This window comes from Mus pahari, chromosome X, assembly GCF_900095145.1.
Source record: "Mus pahari chromosome X, PAHARI_EIJ_v1.1, whole genome shotgun sequence".
NCBI lineage: Eukaryota > Metazoa > Chordata > Mammalia > Rodentia > Muridae > Mus > Mus pahari.
In genome coordinates, this window is record NC_034613.1 from 15250116 (window position 1) to 15265628 (window position 15513).

The 15513-nt window shown below is 34.8% G+C and overlaps 1 protein-coding gene across 7 annotated transcripts in view; it reads right to left on the bottom strand.

The window, feature by feature from the left end:
• Klhl13 (kelch like family member 13) overlaps positions 1-15513 on the bottom strand; it is a 143181-nt gene that overhangs the window by 57318 nt on the left and 70350 nt on the right. Inside the window, exons 1-2 of one of the 7 annotated variants that reach the window (XM_021187578.2) lie at positions 11298-11321; positions 10689-10801 (exon numbers count right to left, since the gene is read on the bottom strand). The exons of 4 other annotated variants lie outside the window; for them this stretch is intronic. In XM_021187578.2, coding sequence (XP_021043237.1) covers positions 10689-10786 — 98 coding nt within the window. In that variant the 5' untranslated portion in view covers positions 10787-10801; positions 11298-11321. Of the gene's footprint in view, positions 1-10688; positions 10858-11297; positions 11784-15513 lie in introns of those variants that run through there. 2 more of the 7 variants (XM_021187579.1, XM_029534311.1) reach the window with 2 other exon arrangements.

Genomic DNA, 15513 nt, shown 5'->3' on the forward strand with positions numbered 1-15513 from the left:
CTTCCTTCCTTCCTTCCTTCCTTCCTTCCTTCCTTCCTTCCTTCCTTCCTTCCTTCCTTTCTTTCCTTCCTTTAAAAAGCATGTACTGGTGTTTTAACTACATGTATGCCTATGCACTACTTGTGCAGAGGTCAGAAGAGGGTAAAAGAAGCCCTTGAACTGGAGCTACAGAAGGTTGTGAGCTACCATGTAAGTACTGGACATCTAACCCAGGTCCTCTGGAAGAGGTACAAATGATCTTCATTCATGAGTCATTTTTCCAGCCCTATGGGTATCCATTCGTATTTAACATATAATCATCAATTTAAAAATGATATCTCTCTATATTTGGCTATATCCAAAGCTAGATTGATAAATAAATAATATTAACTACTAAAAAAAGATAACCTGGTATTTTAATTATACGAAACAAAGCCAAAGTTTATAATTATGTGACAGTACAACACATTTCCAAGACTGCATGCTCTAGCTGCATCTATTAAAATACTCTGACAGCATACCTATAGAAAATATGAGCCAGATCTCCAGTCTACTTAAAATGAAACTTTGGTTACGGTTCCACAAATTTCTTTACAGTTGTGACTCTATTAGAAATAATTATGCATACACACTCTTGTAAGGAGCTGTGCTCAAAGATCATGAATTGGATAATCTCTTTATAAATTAGAATATACATATATTCCCCAAAATTCTATTTCAATTATCTTGAATTTCCACTCAAATAAGGTACAGCAACTTAATTGGGACCACATTTTACCCCAGCACAAGAGAAAATGAATGAACATATCTATGAAGAGTGATCTAGTTGAGGCTTTGTTGTGAACTGGCCTTTAACATTAACTGTAACTCTTCTGAAACCAGAAACAAAGGAAAAGACTTTGCAATGGTTGTTAACCATCATTTTAGATTTTTTTAAAAAACCATTTACGGTGAGAAACATGAACATAAAAGGAACAAAGGAATGGAGAGCATGGGCAGAAGAAAGTCATGCAAACACTGGCCTGTGTTTGACACCCTAATTTATCATTTTCCTAATGTTACAATTTCAAAACCGTAATACCTAATAATACAGTATTCAAAATTTTAAAGCTAATATGTGGCTGGCGAGATGGCTCACTAGGTAAAGGTGCATACCCTCAGTCCTGACAACCTGAATTTGAAGAATGGAATCCACATGTTGGAAGGTATCTTAGGTTTTGCTCGATTGCTGTAAAGAACCATCATGACCAAGGCAATTTCCTAAGAAGAAAACACTAATTTGGAGGCATGTTTATAGTTTTAGCGGGTTAGTTCATTATCATCACAGCAGATAACAAATAGGCATGGCACTGGAATAGTACCTGGGAGCTTTACATCCTGACCTGAAGGAAGTTGGCAAAAAGAGAGAGGGCCTGGTATGGGCTTTTGAAACCTCTAGTGATATGGCTCCTTCACCAAGGCCACTCACCTTAATCATTCACAAACAGTTCTACTAATTAAGAACTCATCACTCAAATCTATGAGCCAACGGGGGCTATCCTCATTCAAACCATGCCAAAAGAAGAGAACCAACTACTGCAAGTTGTCCTTTAATCCACACACACACACACACCATGATATATGTACATACGTACACCATAAGTATATTGAATAAAAAGAAAGACAAAATACTATTGAGCCTCTGTACCTTAACTTCCCTAAGTTGGACACCAAGTTTAGAAATAGTGCTTTTCAGGCCTTAGTAACTTGAAGAATCGGATTTAAAACTCAGTAACAGAAGCACAAACAGTACTCACCTGCTGCTATGACTTTACTCAATAATTGGTAATTAAGGAACACTCAAATTCCAATATACCCTCATTTTCCTACCAGAAACCTTGCACTGAAGGGCATAAGAAAGGCCATCAATCACATACTTACATGCCATTGCGTGATAATGCTAAAATACATTAAAATTTTAATTGCATTGAATTTTATTGATTCTTAACCCACAGTATATATGTGTTTCTAACTGAAGCATGTGCAGATGGCTTAAAAGGCTCTCAGAAACCTGTGTCTATTTGACTTTGCAGAGATGTGTTTGAATCTTCTCATTCTTTGAACAAACACTTGCTTTGAGAGGGCAGAAAGAAATATGGAACAATTTAGGTTTTCAATGAAATATGATGCAGTTGTATCAACCAACTTGCACCATGCACTTACCTGAGTAATTTCCAAACAGCACTAATAACAATGGAATAATTTTGTGTGCTTATGCTTATTAAGAAAATGGTTTTCGTTACTTCATCCAAAAGACAGCATTAGTTCTTTCTTAATTTTCAAAGACACTTAAGGTGTGGAAATCTTGTTCCCATAGTCTTTGTTTTATGAAGTCCAATAAACAATACAAATTTAATGGCTAGCATTTTAGTTCATATTTCATCATTTTATGTAATTATGTCTCCTTACAAAATTGATGTCGTCAATATCTATTTACAAGAATTGGAACACAAAATTGTTCTTCTATAGTGCTCTGATGATGCTTTCAACAAAAACTCAGGTAATAAGGTTTTCAATGGACAATTCTACTTTTAATAAGATTTTCATTAAATTTTGTTGCAAGAGTTTTAGAGCTGCCTATCTAACATTTAAATTACTATAATTTGCAAGAAGAAAATTATTGACCCAGAAATTAATATAGCTTAGTTGTAAGAATTCAAAGTTTATAATATCACTTTGGTTCACTGGAAAAAAAATTTCCATTTCTTATGTAAGTCGTGTACGATTGTGTTGATCTCGATGCATGAGAGCAGACACCCACATACATTCACATCTCAGAATCTTGTGAGCATGGTAAAGGCAAAAGCATGCGGTGCACATGTCCAAGGCAAAAGTAACTAATACTATGGACGTTAATAAGTCAAAATGTCTTCTATTATTCAGGTGGCCAAATCTAGTCACATAACTCTTTATGAAGAAATAGAGTGGGTCAGAGAGCAATTAAAAAAAAAAGATTCAGCTTGTTGGCTTTGGAGAAGGAAGAGAGTCAAAAGTCAAGGTATGAAGTTACCCTCTAGAAGCTAAGATTCTCCTTTAGCTATAGCCAGCTAGACAATGGAGACCTTAATCCTACCCTCACAGAGAACTTCATTTAATCACTGACAGGAAATGAGAAGGAAACAGATTTCCCCTAGAGCTTCTGCCCTGGTGAAACTTGAATTTTTGCCTGCTGAGACCAGTATCAAACTTATGATCTACTAAACTGTAAAATAATACATTTGGGAAGATTTGGGCTACCAGTCCACATTAACTCAATACTAAAGCAATAGAAAGCAAAGAAATGGGGCAGTTAAATTTGTATGGAGTGCAAGCATATAGGGTATTATTTTCCTGAAGTAAATATTAAACCAACTGACAAGAAAGGTATCCTTGACTGTGCTAAAAAGAGCATACCAGCTATAACACTGTCCATGCTATCTAGTTTCCACAGGGAACCAAAGTAGAATAGTGCATTAAGAATTACACAGGCCCATCCGGGAATCCATCCCATCATCAGCCACCAAACCCAGATACTAATGCACATGCCAGCAAGATTCTGCTGAAAGGACCCTGATATAGCGGCCTCTTGTGAGGCTATGCCAGTGTCTGGCAAACACAGAAGTGGATGCTCACAGTCAGCTATTGGATGGAACACAGGGCCCCCAACGGAGGAGCTAGAGAAATTACCCAAGGAGCTGAAGGGGGCTGCAACCCTGTAGGTGGAACAACAATATGAACTAACCATTAACCCCTGAGCTCGTGTCTCTAGCTGCATATGTAGCAGAAGATGGCCTAATCGGCCATCATTGGGAAGAGAGGGCCCTTGGTCTTTAAACTTTATATGACCCAGCACAAGGGAAGGCCAGGGCCAAGTAGTGGGAGTGGATGGGTAGGGGAGCAGGGGTGGGGAGGGGATAGGGAACTTTAGGGATAGCATTTGAAATGTAAATAAAGAAAATAATAATAAAAAAAGAAAAAAAAAAGAATTTCATAGGCCAAGTGTGGTGGTGCATGCCTGGGAGGCAGAATTCTGTGAGTTCCAGACTAGTCTGTTCTAGCTAGCAAGTTACAGGCTAACCAGGGCCACATTGTGAGACCCTGTCTCAAAAACAAACAAAATCCACACAAAATTTATTTCAGAAAAGCAATTATACACGTATCAGGAGACAATAGATCAGAACAGCAAGTGAACAAAGTTAACCCAATATCTCTGAACAACTTTTCCAGCTGACAATAAGTGGATGAGTCTCTTTTTCTATACTACTCACTACAAAAAAAGAAAAAAAAAAGCCCTTTCAGTTACCAGGCTGCCTGTCTTTTTCTTAATCCTAGTGAGACATTCTCTAATTAAAATATGAAATAAAAAGTAGTAAAGTATTGTTTGGGGGTGTAGTTCAGTGATATAGACCTTGCCTAGCATCCACAAAGCTGGGGTCCCATATCAAGCACCCCACACGACATTAAACTTAATTTAGAAAACACAAACATCTATACAAATGAAAAACGTATTAAAGGTAGCAAAGGCTTTGAAATCAGGTAACCCTGGGTTTAAATTATCGCGACACTTATCATACTGAACAAGCTAATTAATTTACCTGAAACTCTGTGTCTGCGAATGTAAGAATGGGAGTATATTTATGTATGCAGTTTGGGAGAAGCATCATAGAAGGTGCTTAACAGTTTCATAGTAGCACTCAATAAATATTAACCATGTTAAATGAGAACATTAAAAAAATAGGATATGTTCTCATATGAAATTTAGAGTATGCTATGCATGGTAAAGTTTTAAGCTCTTTTTATTTTCTTATTGCAGGATTTGATTTCACTTCTCCACTGAACCCCATTTTAAGATGTGCTCTGAAACAAGGTGTGCATGTTCTCACATCAGCAAGCTGTAAATGTGAACAACTGAGTAAAAATATCAGATCCCTTTATCATAGTTAGTTATGTCAGTAAAAAATATTTTACTGTAATTGAAAATGATGTTATGTCACTTTAACCCAGAATTTCATTAAATAGTTTAGAGGAAACTATTGCTGCTTGGAAAGCTAGGTAAGTGATAAAAAGCATCTGACCAATAAGTTATTTCCTGTCTAACATGAGAATGGCCCTCCATTTTGTTGCTTAGAGAATTACCATCAGGTTTAAGTATGAATTATTTTGAATACTATGCAGTATACATTTTATAATCTGGTACCTATCTCCAATTTCTGCCTCATTAGGCTTAAGATCCATTTTTCTTATGTAATGTTTTCATTGTCCTTAAATCAGTTATCAAAATTGAAAGTGTTTAATGTTTATCTTGCTTTAGATTTTTCATAGAAGGAAAACATGACTAAAAACAGAATGGAAGATGGAGGATAGTTACTGACTGACTGTAAGGACTGCATTTGCCTAACACTCAGCCAGAACTCTTGGCATGCAACATCGAGCAACTGCTGAATGTTACTGATTTAGAATATGGTGGCTCCTGATTTACAATAGGTCACACACATACTTACTTTTTTATTTACGGTAAAATATGCATTCAGAAGCAAACGTTCTGAATTTCAGCCTTTTCTTATATAATCTACAAGACTGTGTCTTGTGATATTCCTAGAGTTGAGCACTATAGGTCACAGTCACACATTATGATGATAAGCACAAACAAACACCTTACAGTATACTGTGATGGTAGTCAGGGATAAGGAGTAAGTTAGGTGTAGTGAATTCATTGTTTTTTTTTTTTTTCCTGTGATATTTTCAACTCACAAGATGACTGAAAAAGTGGCATGCACTTTGAATACCTAGAATAGCATGTATTTGTCCTCTTTGGTATAGACTTGAAGAAATACACAATAATGCACTGCGAGTGCTATTTCACCTTAAAATATCATCTGCAGTGCTTATCGCTTAACTCTTTGACTGCAATAACTTTACACAGACATTGCTCTCTCACTCTTTCTTCCCTCTCAAATTTGGTTCTACACGCATCTTGCCTGCACATTCTGTCAAGTTGAATGGGAGGAATCCCTAGTAACTGTGGATTTCTCACAACAATATCAAGATTTGCAATTCTACTACTTGCCCACTATGGGCAGCTGGTTTGCAGGGAGGGATTCTGGGTAGCATTATCTCATTAAGGATAAAAAGAATGAAGCAAGAAAAATGATTGGCAAGTAAAATTCTTTGAAATATCTGAAAGAAAAAGAAACACTAGCTGTTGTTTTATTCATGGTTTGTGTGTAGAATTATTAAATGTTTTTAAAAAATACACAATGGGATTGACAAGAAAAATTTAACTTAACTTGAACATGCCCGACTAAAATATCTTAAATAGCTAAAAGAATAAATGTTGATGAAGAGAAGGTACAGTCTAGTCATCAACCTCTAATGGGACCCCTAATGGGACCACATACATTGCATAGAAGTACTGAGTGAAAACAATTTAAGCATGAAATGTCTGGGAACCATGACACACAGGACAGTTTCCAAGCTTGGCTCTATTCAAGAAATACTTTTAAATATACTAGCTCCATGAGACTCTATTTGGAAATAAAAGAGGAGGAACTGATTTTTCACAGTACAAAAACCTGTCCATGAATGAAGAAGGGTGCTATTCTGGGGAGGTAGTCAATTCTCTTTTCCTGACAGTGTTAAAGGAGGACATGGATTGGAATTCTTGAAAAGTATCACAGAAGGGGTCCCTGCACTAATTAAAGGAAGTATATGAGCTCTCAGAATCACCTCAAAGGTCACTGTGATTTCCTATTAATAAATGATAAGGTAACAATGCAAATTCATAACCACCATGCTACAAAAGTTACAGAGCAACACAAATTAGTCTAATGCATTAGCTATATGATTTATTAACATAATTTTGTTATATAGCAAAGACAAATCAAACAGACACAGAATTAAAAGTTTATGTGCTAAAAGTAAGTGATTAGTCTTTCTAAATTTGAGACTACTGAAATATTGCAGTAGTTAAGAAAGATTTTTTCAAACTACAAGTTTTGATTTGTACAGTGAATTAGTAGAGGATACTCTTAGGGAAATGAAGGGAAAGAAAATATCAAAAAGGATAAAAATATGCATTTTGTTTTATATCTGTATTTTGAATCATCCAGAAATGGGGAAAATTAACATAGCATGCAAAATGTTTTTCTGTGGAAATCTAAGGACTGAATTTTATTGATTAAAAAATTGCTATGAAATATGACACTTTTAGCATTAACTATAAAATATGGTTTACATATACAACAAACTTTAAACAGAAAGCTAACTAATTACAATCGTAGGGGCTAAAGAAGGATGAGACTCATTCTAGTTCAAATTAGTTCACTAATATCAGTCATCTCTTAGCCCATCTTGCTAAAATTCACTGTTATGATGCACCATATAATTCTTAACCTAATTATTTTCCACCTTCTTTCCACACTTCTATTACTGATAAAACTTTCTGTTTGTGAAGAAAAGAAGAAAAGGTCGCTAGTACTAATACTGTTTCAGTGTGTGTTCAGAATCTAACAATGCATTAATCCTATAACATTGGTCTGAAGGAGCCATTTGCTGTTTTAAAACAATGAATACCAAAACACTGGCAAAGCACTTCAATGCAGTTGCCCTTTCAGCTTTATTAATTTAAGCCAAATGACAGGGGAATTTATATGGGTTCCACCTGTCAAGAGCAGAGTCTCTACTAATGCAGTTTTCACTGACCAGGAAAACCTCCCTGAGGCTAAGGCTGAACTTCAACCTAGTGTTGAACAGACGGTAGCGCAAACATGTCACCAAGGACTCTGTTTCTATTAAGAGAATCCCTTCTGAAATCCAGATGGATGGTATACCACTCTGCACGTGTTCAAACATGAAACTGGACGAAGACTATGTCTACTCATTAAGCAGGGCCAAAAATTACCCTAATTCTTCTATCTCCCCTAATGCATTACATCATAATTGAAATGTATGCTACATAAAACAATTTTTCTTAAAGGTGCCATAGTCACTATTGTCACAACCCTTGAAAATATTGAGACATTTCAACTATCTAAAAAGAGAAAACAAACTCGAACTATAAATCCCAAAGGAACAAACACAATATATTTGTTTGATGTTGAAAATGAATTCAATGTTCTGTACTGTAGCAGATGTTAGCATAGCATCCCTGACCTGTCTAGAGCATCAAAGCAAAGCTCAAGCCAAACAACACTGACACTGGGCTTAGAAAGATAATGTAAGACCCTTTATATTTTGTTGTACATGCTGAATTCCTATAGTACAGTTGTACTAGAACTAAGCAAACCTTGTTTTGGCAGTTCAGTCTTTGAGAAAATACTTGCTTCCAATCATAATCATGTAATGTGCATTTGACAAATTGCAGTACATAATCATAAAACATTGTAAAGCATTCTTTGTGCTGCACAGGCACACATACAAGAAGATTGTACCTAACCTGTGAGTGATTCTATATTATTCAAAATATGACTTGAAATTCTAAGACATGATTATAGATCAATGTCCAACAGATCACAGTATACCAAGGAGTCAGAATTTAATTATTCCATTGCAATGTAAAGAGTTTAAAGAGCAACAGCAACAAAACTCAAGATTTATCTGCAAAACAACTCTAAGACCAAATATTGGTACCTAACCTGGTGATCTAACTTAACTTAGTTTTAATCATCTGGGGCTTGAATTTTATGTTAAGCTTAAATAGAGTAAGTAGAGTGTAAAGTCCTGATGACAACATGCTTTTTTATTGTTGGTCAAATGACTCAATGCATTGTGATCTAAAAGGTAAAAGGTAATCAATTTACATACTACCCAAGTGAGCTTTTTCCATATCAAATATTCTTTTTAATCTCCATGTATATTCACTTAATGTTTGGTAGTAATATGTTTATAAAGAAAACACACTGGGACCAGTTTAATAATATTGCCTGGTACCAGTCAAAATTGTCTAGCCTAACCTTTAGCTCTTCAAACATCTTTCCATCCTAACTATGTGTATTACCAGTAAATAGTATTCACCATTGTAAGAATACAGTATTTTCTAGCTTTTACCTTCTAAACAGAAGAATTCAAGGGAAGAAAAGTCATTTATTAAAAATGTATTACCTTGTATCTGAGCTTGTGGCAAGTAAGAATTAATAAAATATGGGCATATATTTAAACATCTCTAAAAAGGGCAAAGAAACCTCAAAAGGGAGTATAAGTTGGATCATTTGAACAGGGAACCATAGTAAAAATACCATAAACATTAATTACTATTATTCATGGTAACCCAATGATGTTTACAGGGTTGTGTTTTGTTTATAGTCAAGTTGCTTTTTGTATATATTTTACCATTCCTCACTAGCCAAGCTTCATAAAGTCGGGAAGCTATCCTGTTTTTCTCAAATAATTGGAAGGAGTTCCACTAATTGGCACCTCCCATTAATTTGTGCTTTTCCTAAATACAGCATCTGCAACCCAAACATAGCTGTTGTATTTTCAAAAACATCAACTAAATTATTTCACTTTAGAAAAAAAAAAGAGAGAGTCTACTAGCCATTTAGATAAAATAACCCAGAACACAAACAAGGAGCATCATGAAAAATGGTCTCAAAATGACTCTGAAATATGCTCATTATTCAATGCTTTCCAGGGAATCACTTCAATTATAGCAAAAACAACTGAGTATCTTTGAAAAGACCTGACTATTGTATATCACATACAACTAAGTTTTAAAATGACAAAACAAAATGGACTTCTAAATGCATATTTCACTTAAAGCAAAAACAATTTCCACATTATGACTGTCTACTAAAAATAATTTCAAGGGAACATTCAGAGTTCAAGCACCTTTAATCCTCAAAAGATTTCCTTGTCTTAATGTCGTTTTCTTAAAAGGTCCAGCTTTCCTGCACTCATTCTTCCTCCAGAGGAAGATTTAGAACAATACTTCAAAAGAACATTTCAACATAGCTCCAAGATTTTGTTCTTAATGTTATATTTTATATATTTAAAATATTTTTTTAAAAATTCCAAACAGGTTGCCCAATGTATTTCTATAGCTTTTTACTTAAAAACACATTTCTAAACAGCTGTTTGTAGAATACTCGTTTCAATCTCTGAATATATAAGTAACAGCCCAGAGAAGTAACATGACACCTAAATTTGAACTTGCACTTCACAACTTGAATGAACAGTAAGAAAGACATATCATTCATTCATTAACATTTATACAGAACTAGAGTGTAAAGGTCTTGACTAGTATGATGAACTATGAATGTTTCAAATTCATGCAAAATAATATACAAAACATCCCCATATTTAATGAATCATAAACATCAAGAATCAGCAGATTTTAAGCTAATACACAAAAGAAATCACTGTTTCAGATACATAAAAATTCCAGGAAGCTCATGTCAAATGTTAAAGTTTCCTTATAAAATCCTTTGGCTATACCTTCAAAGTAATGATTATCTTTGCATTCAACACTTTAAGTTGAAATAAACTCTAAGAAAACAACACCAATGTTAACTTGGGCATGCCAGTATCTCTAAATGTAAGCAAGCTTGAGGGGTTTTGTTTGTTGGCTGGCTGTTTGTTTGTTTCTCAATCTTGTCAGTCGGGGGATGTTGCTATTTGAGATCCCCCTCCCAGTTTGCCACACGGCAGATTCATGAATGAAACCCCTCTTTAATATCCTATTTTCTCTCACTTACATGTATGCTGGAGAAAGTGGAGTTGACCTGGATGTTTTAAGCACAGGAACTGGGAATTTCCAGATAGCAGGAGAGCTTGTTTTCCATTTCAATGGCATGTTGTCACCACGGTACTACAATAACAGTAAACAGCGTTTCCATAACAGACTACCAACTAACACTTCCATTCCACAGTGTACTGACACAGCAGCCTCGGAGAACAAGCAAAAGATTCTGCCAGTGCCCTAAAAACCGACGCTTCCAATCTGTACAATAGGAATGCAAGGTACCTCCTTTAAATCGTCCTGTCCCCTAAAGCAATAAGATGATTCTATCCTTCCAACTCAACAATAGTGCCACCTCGTTAGGAAAGTGTTGACTGCAGTGTGTGTGTGTGTGTGTGTGTGTGTGTGTGTGTGTGTGTACACTGTACTATCCATAGTACACAATGCAGCTTTACTTAATAAAAGCAGCTAGGGTGCTTTTCTGTTTTAAAGCTTGCAATACCATTGTTTTACCTTAACAGGGATACTGCAGCACTGTACTATGTTCTACACCTATTAACCTGATTTCTGACCAATAGTAGCAGAAAAAAATAGATGGGTTTCATATAAAAATGAAACAACATACCTACTCAGAATACATTTGTCATCCTCTGAACATTCTTCTTTTGAGCTGCAACAGTACAAATGGGATATAAACCTCAGCATAGCCTTAGGCCACAGCTAATAGAGATCAGTGACTAAATTCAGCAGCCTGCTTTCCTCCTGTGAAAGCTCTGGCCACACAATACAAGAATGCCATTATGAGAAAAGCCCATTTAAAAAATGCCAGGTCCTCTGTTTTCCAGTTAGAAGAAAGCAAAATGTCAGAGCAAATATAAACTGCTGCAGAACTCTGTGCGCTCCTCTAGTAGCTTCTGATTCAAGTTGCACTCCTTTCCCTATTTTTATTTCCAATCCGGGATGAGCAAAACCTCCTACATTTACAACATGCTGTGGCAACACGAATATCTCTCTGTCTTCTGCAGCAGAGAAGTACAGAATAGCGTGCTCTTAATAGCAGTCCTCGGAGGGACGCTATCAACAATCTAATTCAATACTGCCCTCCCCTTCTTCCCCTTTTCTCCTCCCGTTCACCCCCTTACTCCTCCCCCGCCCCCCAAACAGCTCACAAATTGTCTAGAGGAAAGACCGACACTGCTAGCCAAGCAGGTGTCCAGCAGGGACCACTCCACAGCTCAGCAGCGGTCCAGTAACCTCTTGGGATTAGCGATTGTCAAAGAGGTTCCAAAAATTGAAGCTGCTGTTAAAGCAGCTTGAGGTATTCCATGAAAGCAATGTCAAATAAAGGGTTCATCTACATTGTTTTAAAATACTGCCTGAAAATAGTGTTGTAAATCATCCCAACGTGATTGGGTGTTTTACACTTTTGTTTAAAGCAGCAAAACAAATTCACAAATTTTCTATGCAACTTTGAAAGTAAAATTAGGTTAAATTAAATTAATAGTATTCACAACTCTTTCTTTACAAGCTAAAAAAGACTACTTCTTAAATGAGCAAGTTGCTGCTAAAAAAATAAAAACCTAACTTCCTAACACCTCTCTATTCTAGTAAAAACAAAATTATCTTGTCTCTATCAATGACAACTTAATAAAGGCAGACCACCAATAACAGAAAAGTCACTACCTTTTAAAGACAATAACTGCTACAACAAAGAGCTCATACTTATTCTTATATTCATATCTAGACAATAACCTTGTACCTCCAGCCAAACAGTCTTTTTTTCAAATTGTCTTGCTTTATAAAGACTGAGATTCAGTCGCTTAAAAAAGATTTTTTTTGTATTTAAAAAAAAATCTTACAGATGAATGTTTCTTTAATAAGAAATAACTTTCAAAAAAATCCCCAAACCACATCACTTAATACACCAGAAACAGCATGAAATCAACTGGGGTTATCACAACTTCTTTTTCAAATTTAGTTCATTATTGAAGCAAAAAGCCACTTCTTATGAGATATAAATACAGATGTAGGAGTGGTATTTACATGCACATTCATGTCTGGAAAGACAATGTTTATTTTGAAGCACTTATCAGTAATCCATAAACCTTATAAATATTAAACTAGCATTAGCCATCATTACCTCACACATAATTTTTATTCTATCATACATTAACTACTTCTCGAGAAAATAAAAGGTCAAAAAATTTCCAACTCCTTTTAATACTCAACCCAAAACTATATCAGCGAAATCTTTAAGTGGACCAAAGAAAAGAATATTCATCAATATCTTAGCAGTGAAAACACACTTGATTAACAATAAACCACAAATACAAATATACCATAGGTACTATTTCATATTGGGGGATTTTATGTTGTCTAGAAAAGGCCTCAGAAACAGTGAGCTGTTTGAAACCCAAAGGAAAAATATATGCATAAACATATACACACAAGCATGTACAGAGACACACATGTATGTATACATCCATCTTGCAGTCCCTCATCCAAAATGAGTTTCCAATAAAATTTCAATGTCTAGAGCGCATGCAGACATTTGAAAACATTAAATATAAAATAACAGTATGTTAGCTGTTTGCAGCAAGAAAAGTGTATTTTAGGAAGAAGAGGCCTAGGCTTGTATACTTATGGCATTTCTACAAAGCAACAATTGCAAATGTGACTTCACCTTGTCAGAACCCAGACTTGTACCAAACCACAGTAACCAGTGTTTCTAGTAGCTATCTATCCAGAGAGACACCTCAAAATCGCTGAACAGAAAACAGGGTGAGAGTTTTACAACTTTCTAAAGTATATAGTTGGTGATCATTTTTCTTACAAATACCCTTTAGGTATCATTCTTCTGTTAGTAACTGACTGAAGCAATCAACAACCAACCAACCAACCAAAGAACCAAAGAAACTAACCAAAGTCATTTTCATTTGTCAATTTTCAGTCTAGATTTCTGAGAGATTTAGTGTTAAATAAAATGATTTTAATAATTGCTCAAAGTGAGAAGAAACAGAAACTGCTTCCATTTTTAGCATCCCTAAATACATAAATTGCAAATACTATTAGACTCAATTTTAATCATTTATTTATATTCAAGTCTAGGTTTGGGGCTTAATAAACTGGTATATGCTTTGTAATTATTTGTTACCTTCAAATAATCATTATGCCAAGGGCATAAAAAATAATTACTTTAAGTAGAAATATGGTCCATGAATTGTCATCAATTTAAATTTGCTTAACAATAGCATTCTTCATATATTGTTTAGAAATAAATTACCCAGGTAAAATTGCCATAATTAAAAACTAGCAGTATCAAAATTAACTAGATGTCATTCTCTTACCAGAGACCCTAATAGCAAATATTGAATGTAATCATATCTACCATCATATCCCAGGACCCAAAATATTTGCATCTATATAAAATGATTAATTCTACATTTAAAATATAATTTTACTCAGTGAAACACTACTTTGATACTGTCCCCTAATCATAGTACAGGGAGCACTGATTTCATTTACACTTGGAGGCTATCATATAGCACCACAGAAGACAGAAGGATATTCTAAGTATTTTATAAACATTAATGTCTTAAGTAACTATGCAATATATATCTCAGAGATAAAATAGCCAGAAGATAACGATGGTTCTTAGTCAAGGCCATAGAAAGAAAGATCGTTTTTGGACAGCTCCTACACCACAGAACCCTATGGCTTCCAAAGTAGGCAAAGAAGATATTAGAACTGATAGATTCCCTACAGAACATCTTTTTAAGTATTCTCATTTGTAGAGATTAAAATTCTGAACTCGGAGAAGTTAATTTGTCTTCTGTCATAGTGCTGACTAGCTAAAAGATGGTTTACATTTTCTTAGTTCAGAATTACTTCTATAGCATTCCTAAAATTTTTCATTCAAACTATTCATTAGATGTATGCTTCTATCTGAAGTGAACCACATCCTGTTAATTATCTCAGCATATTCTAAAGAAACAAGGACAACTAAGAGATATTTCACCCTTCTATTGGACGTCCACTGAAATGGGACAGAATCACCCAAATGAAAAGGTACACTATAGAACTACACCGGAAAATTTAATTCTACAATGTGTAGAATGGTCAGGTGGAAAATAATGTAAGTACAACTTAAGGCAGTGTTAGCATAGGGAAAATCAAGACAATAAAGCTATGTTTTCTTGACTCTTTTTTCAGTAGTCATCAAATAACTTGTAGAAGTGAATTATCTGACTGACTAATACAGCATGTTGTATTCTGGGAATCTATTTATCGTGTAATTAGCAATCTTGACACTATCTCTTCAGACCAATCTACAATAATATTGTCCTGACAAGATTGTTACAGATCATACAAGCTGCACACACATTTATGTTAGGTTCTACCAATTAATAAACTATATACATGACAACCAGGACTTGTATTTCTCACCAAATATGCAACAACAACAACAAAAGTGAACAGCACATCAAAATTCTTTTGGGAAATATTCTTCACATATACATGTATGTGTATCTTTCATATACAGTAAGATTATAATCTTGTCTGTCTCCTTAATTTGTTTCTGTGAACTTAAATAGAAAATATAAAATAATTTTATTCATAGATACTCATATACATAGCTTTGTTACAATCAATCTCAAAAGTTTCCACAGACTACTGTATTGGATAATTCTATGTTGAAAATTTCCTAATAGAACTACACAGATATATATAGTTCCACAACAGATCTATAGAGACATATGCAATTATAGCTAAGACTACTCATGACAGAATACCACTATCTTATGTTCATATGCAAGTACAGAAATTCAAATCCCTTATTC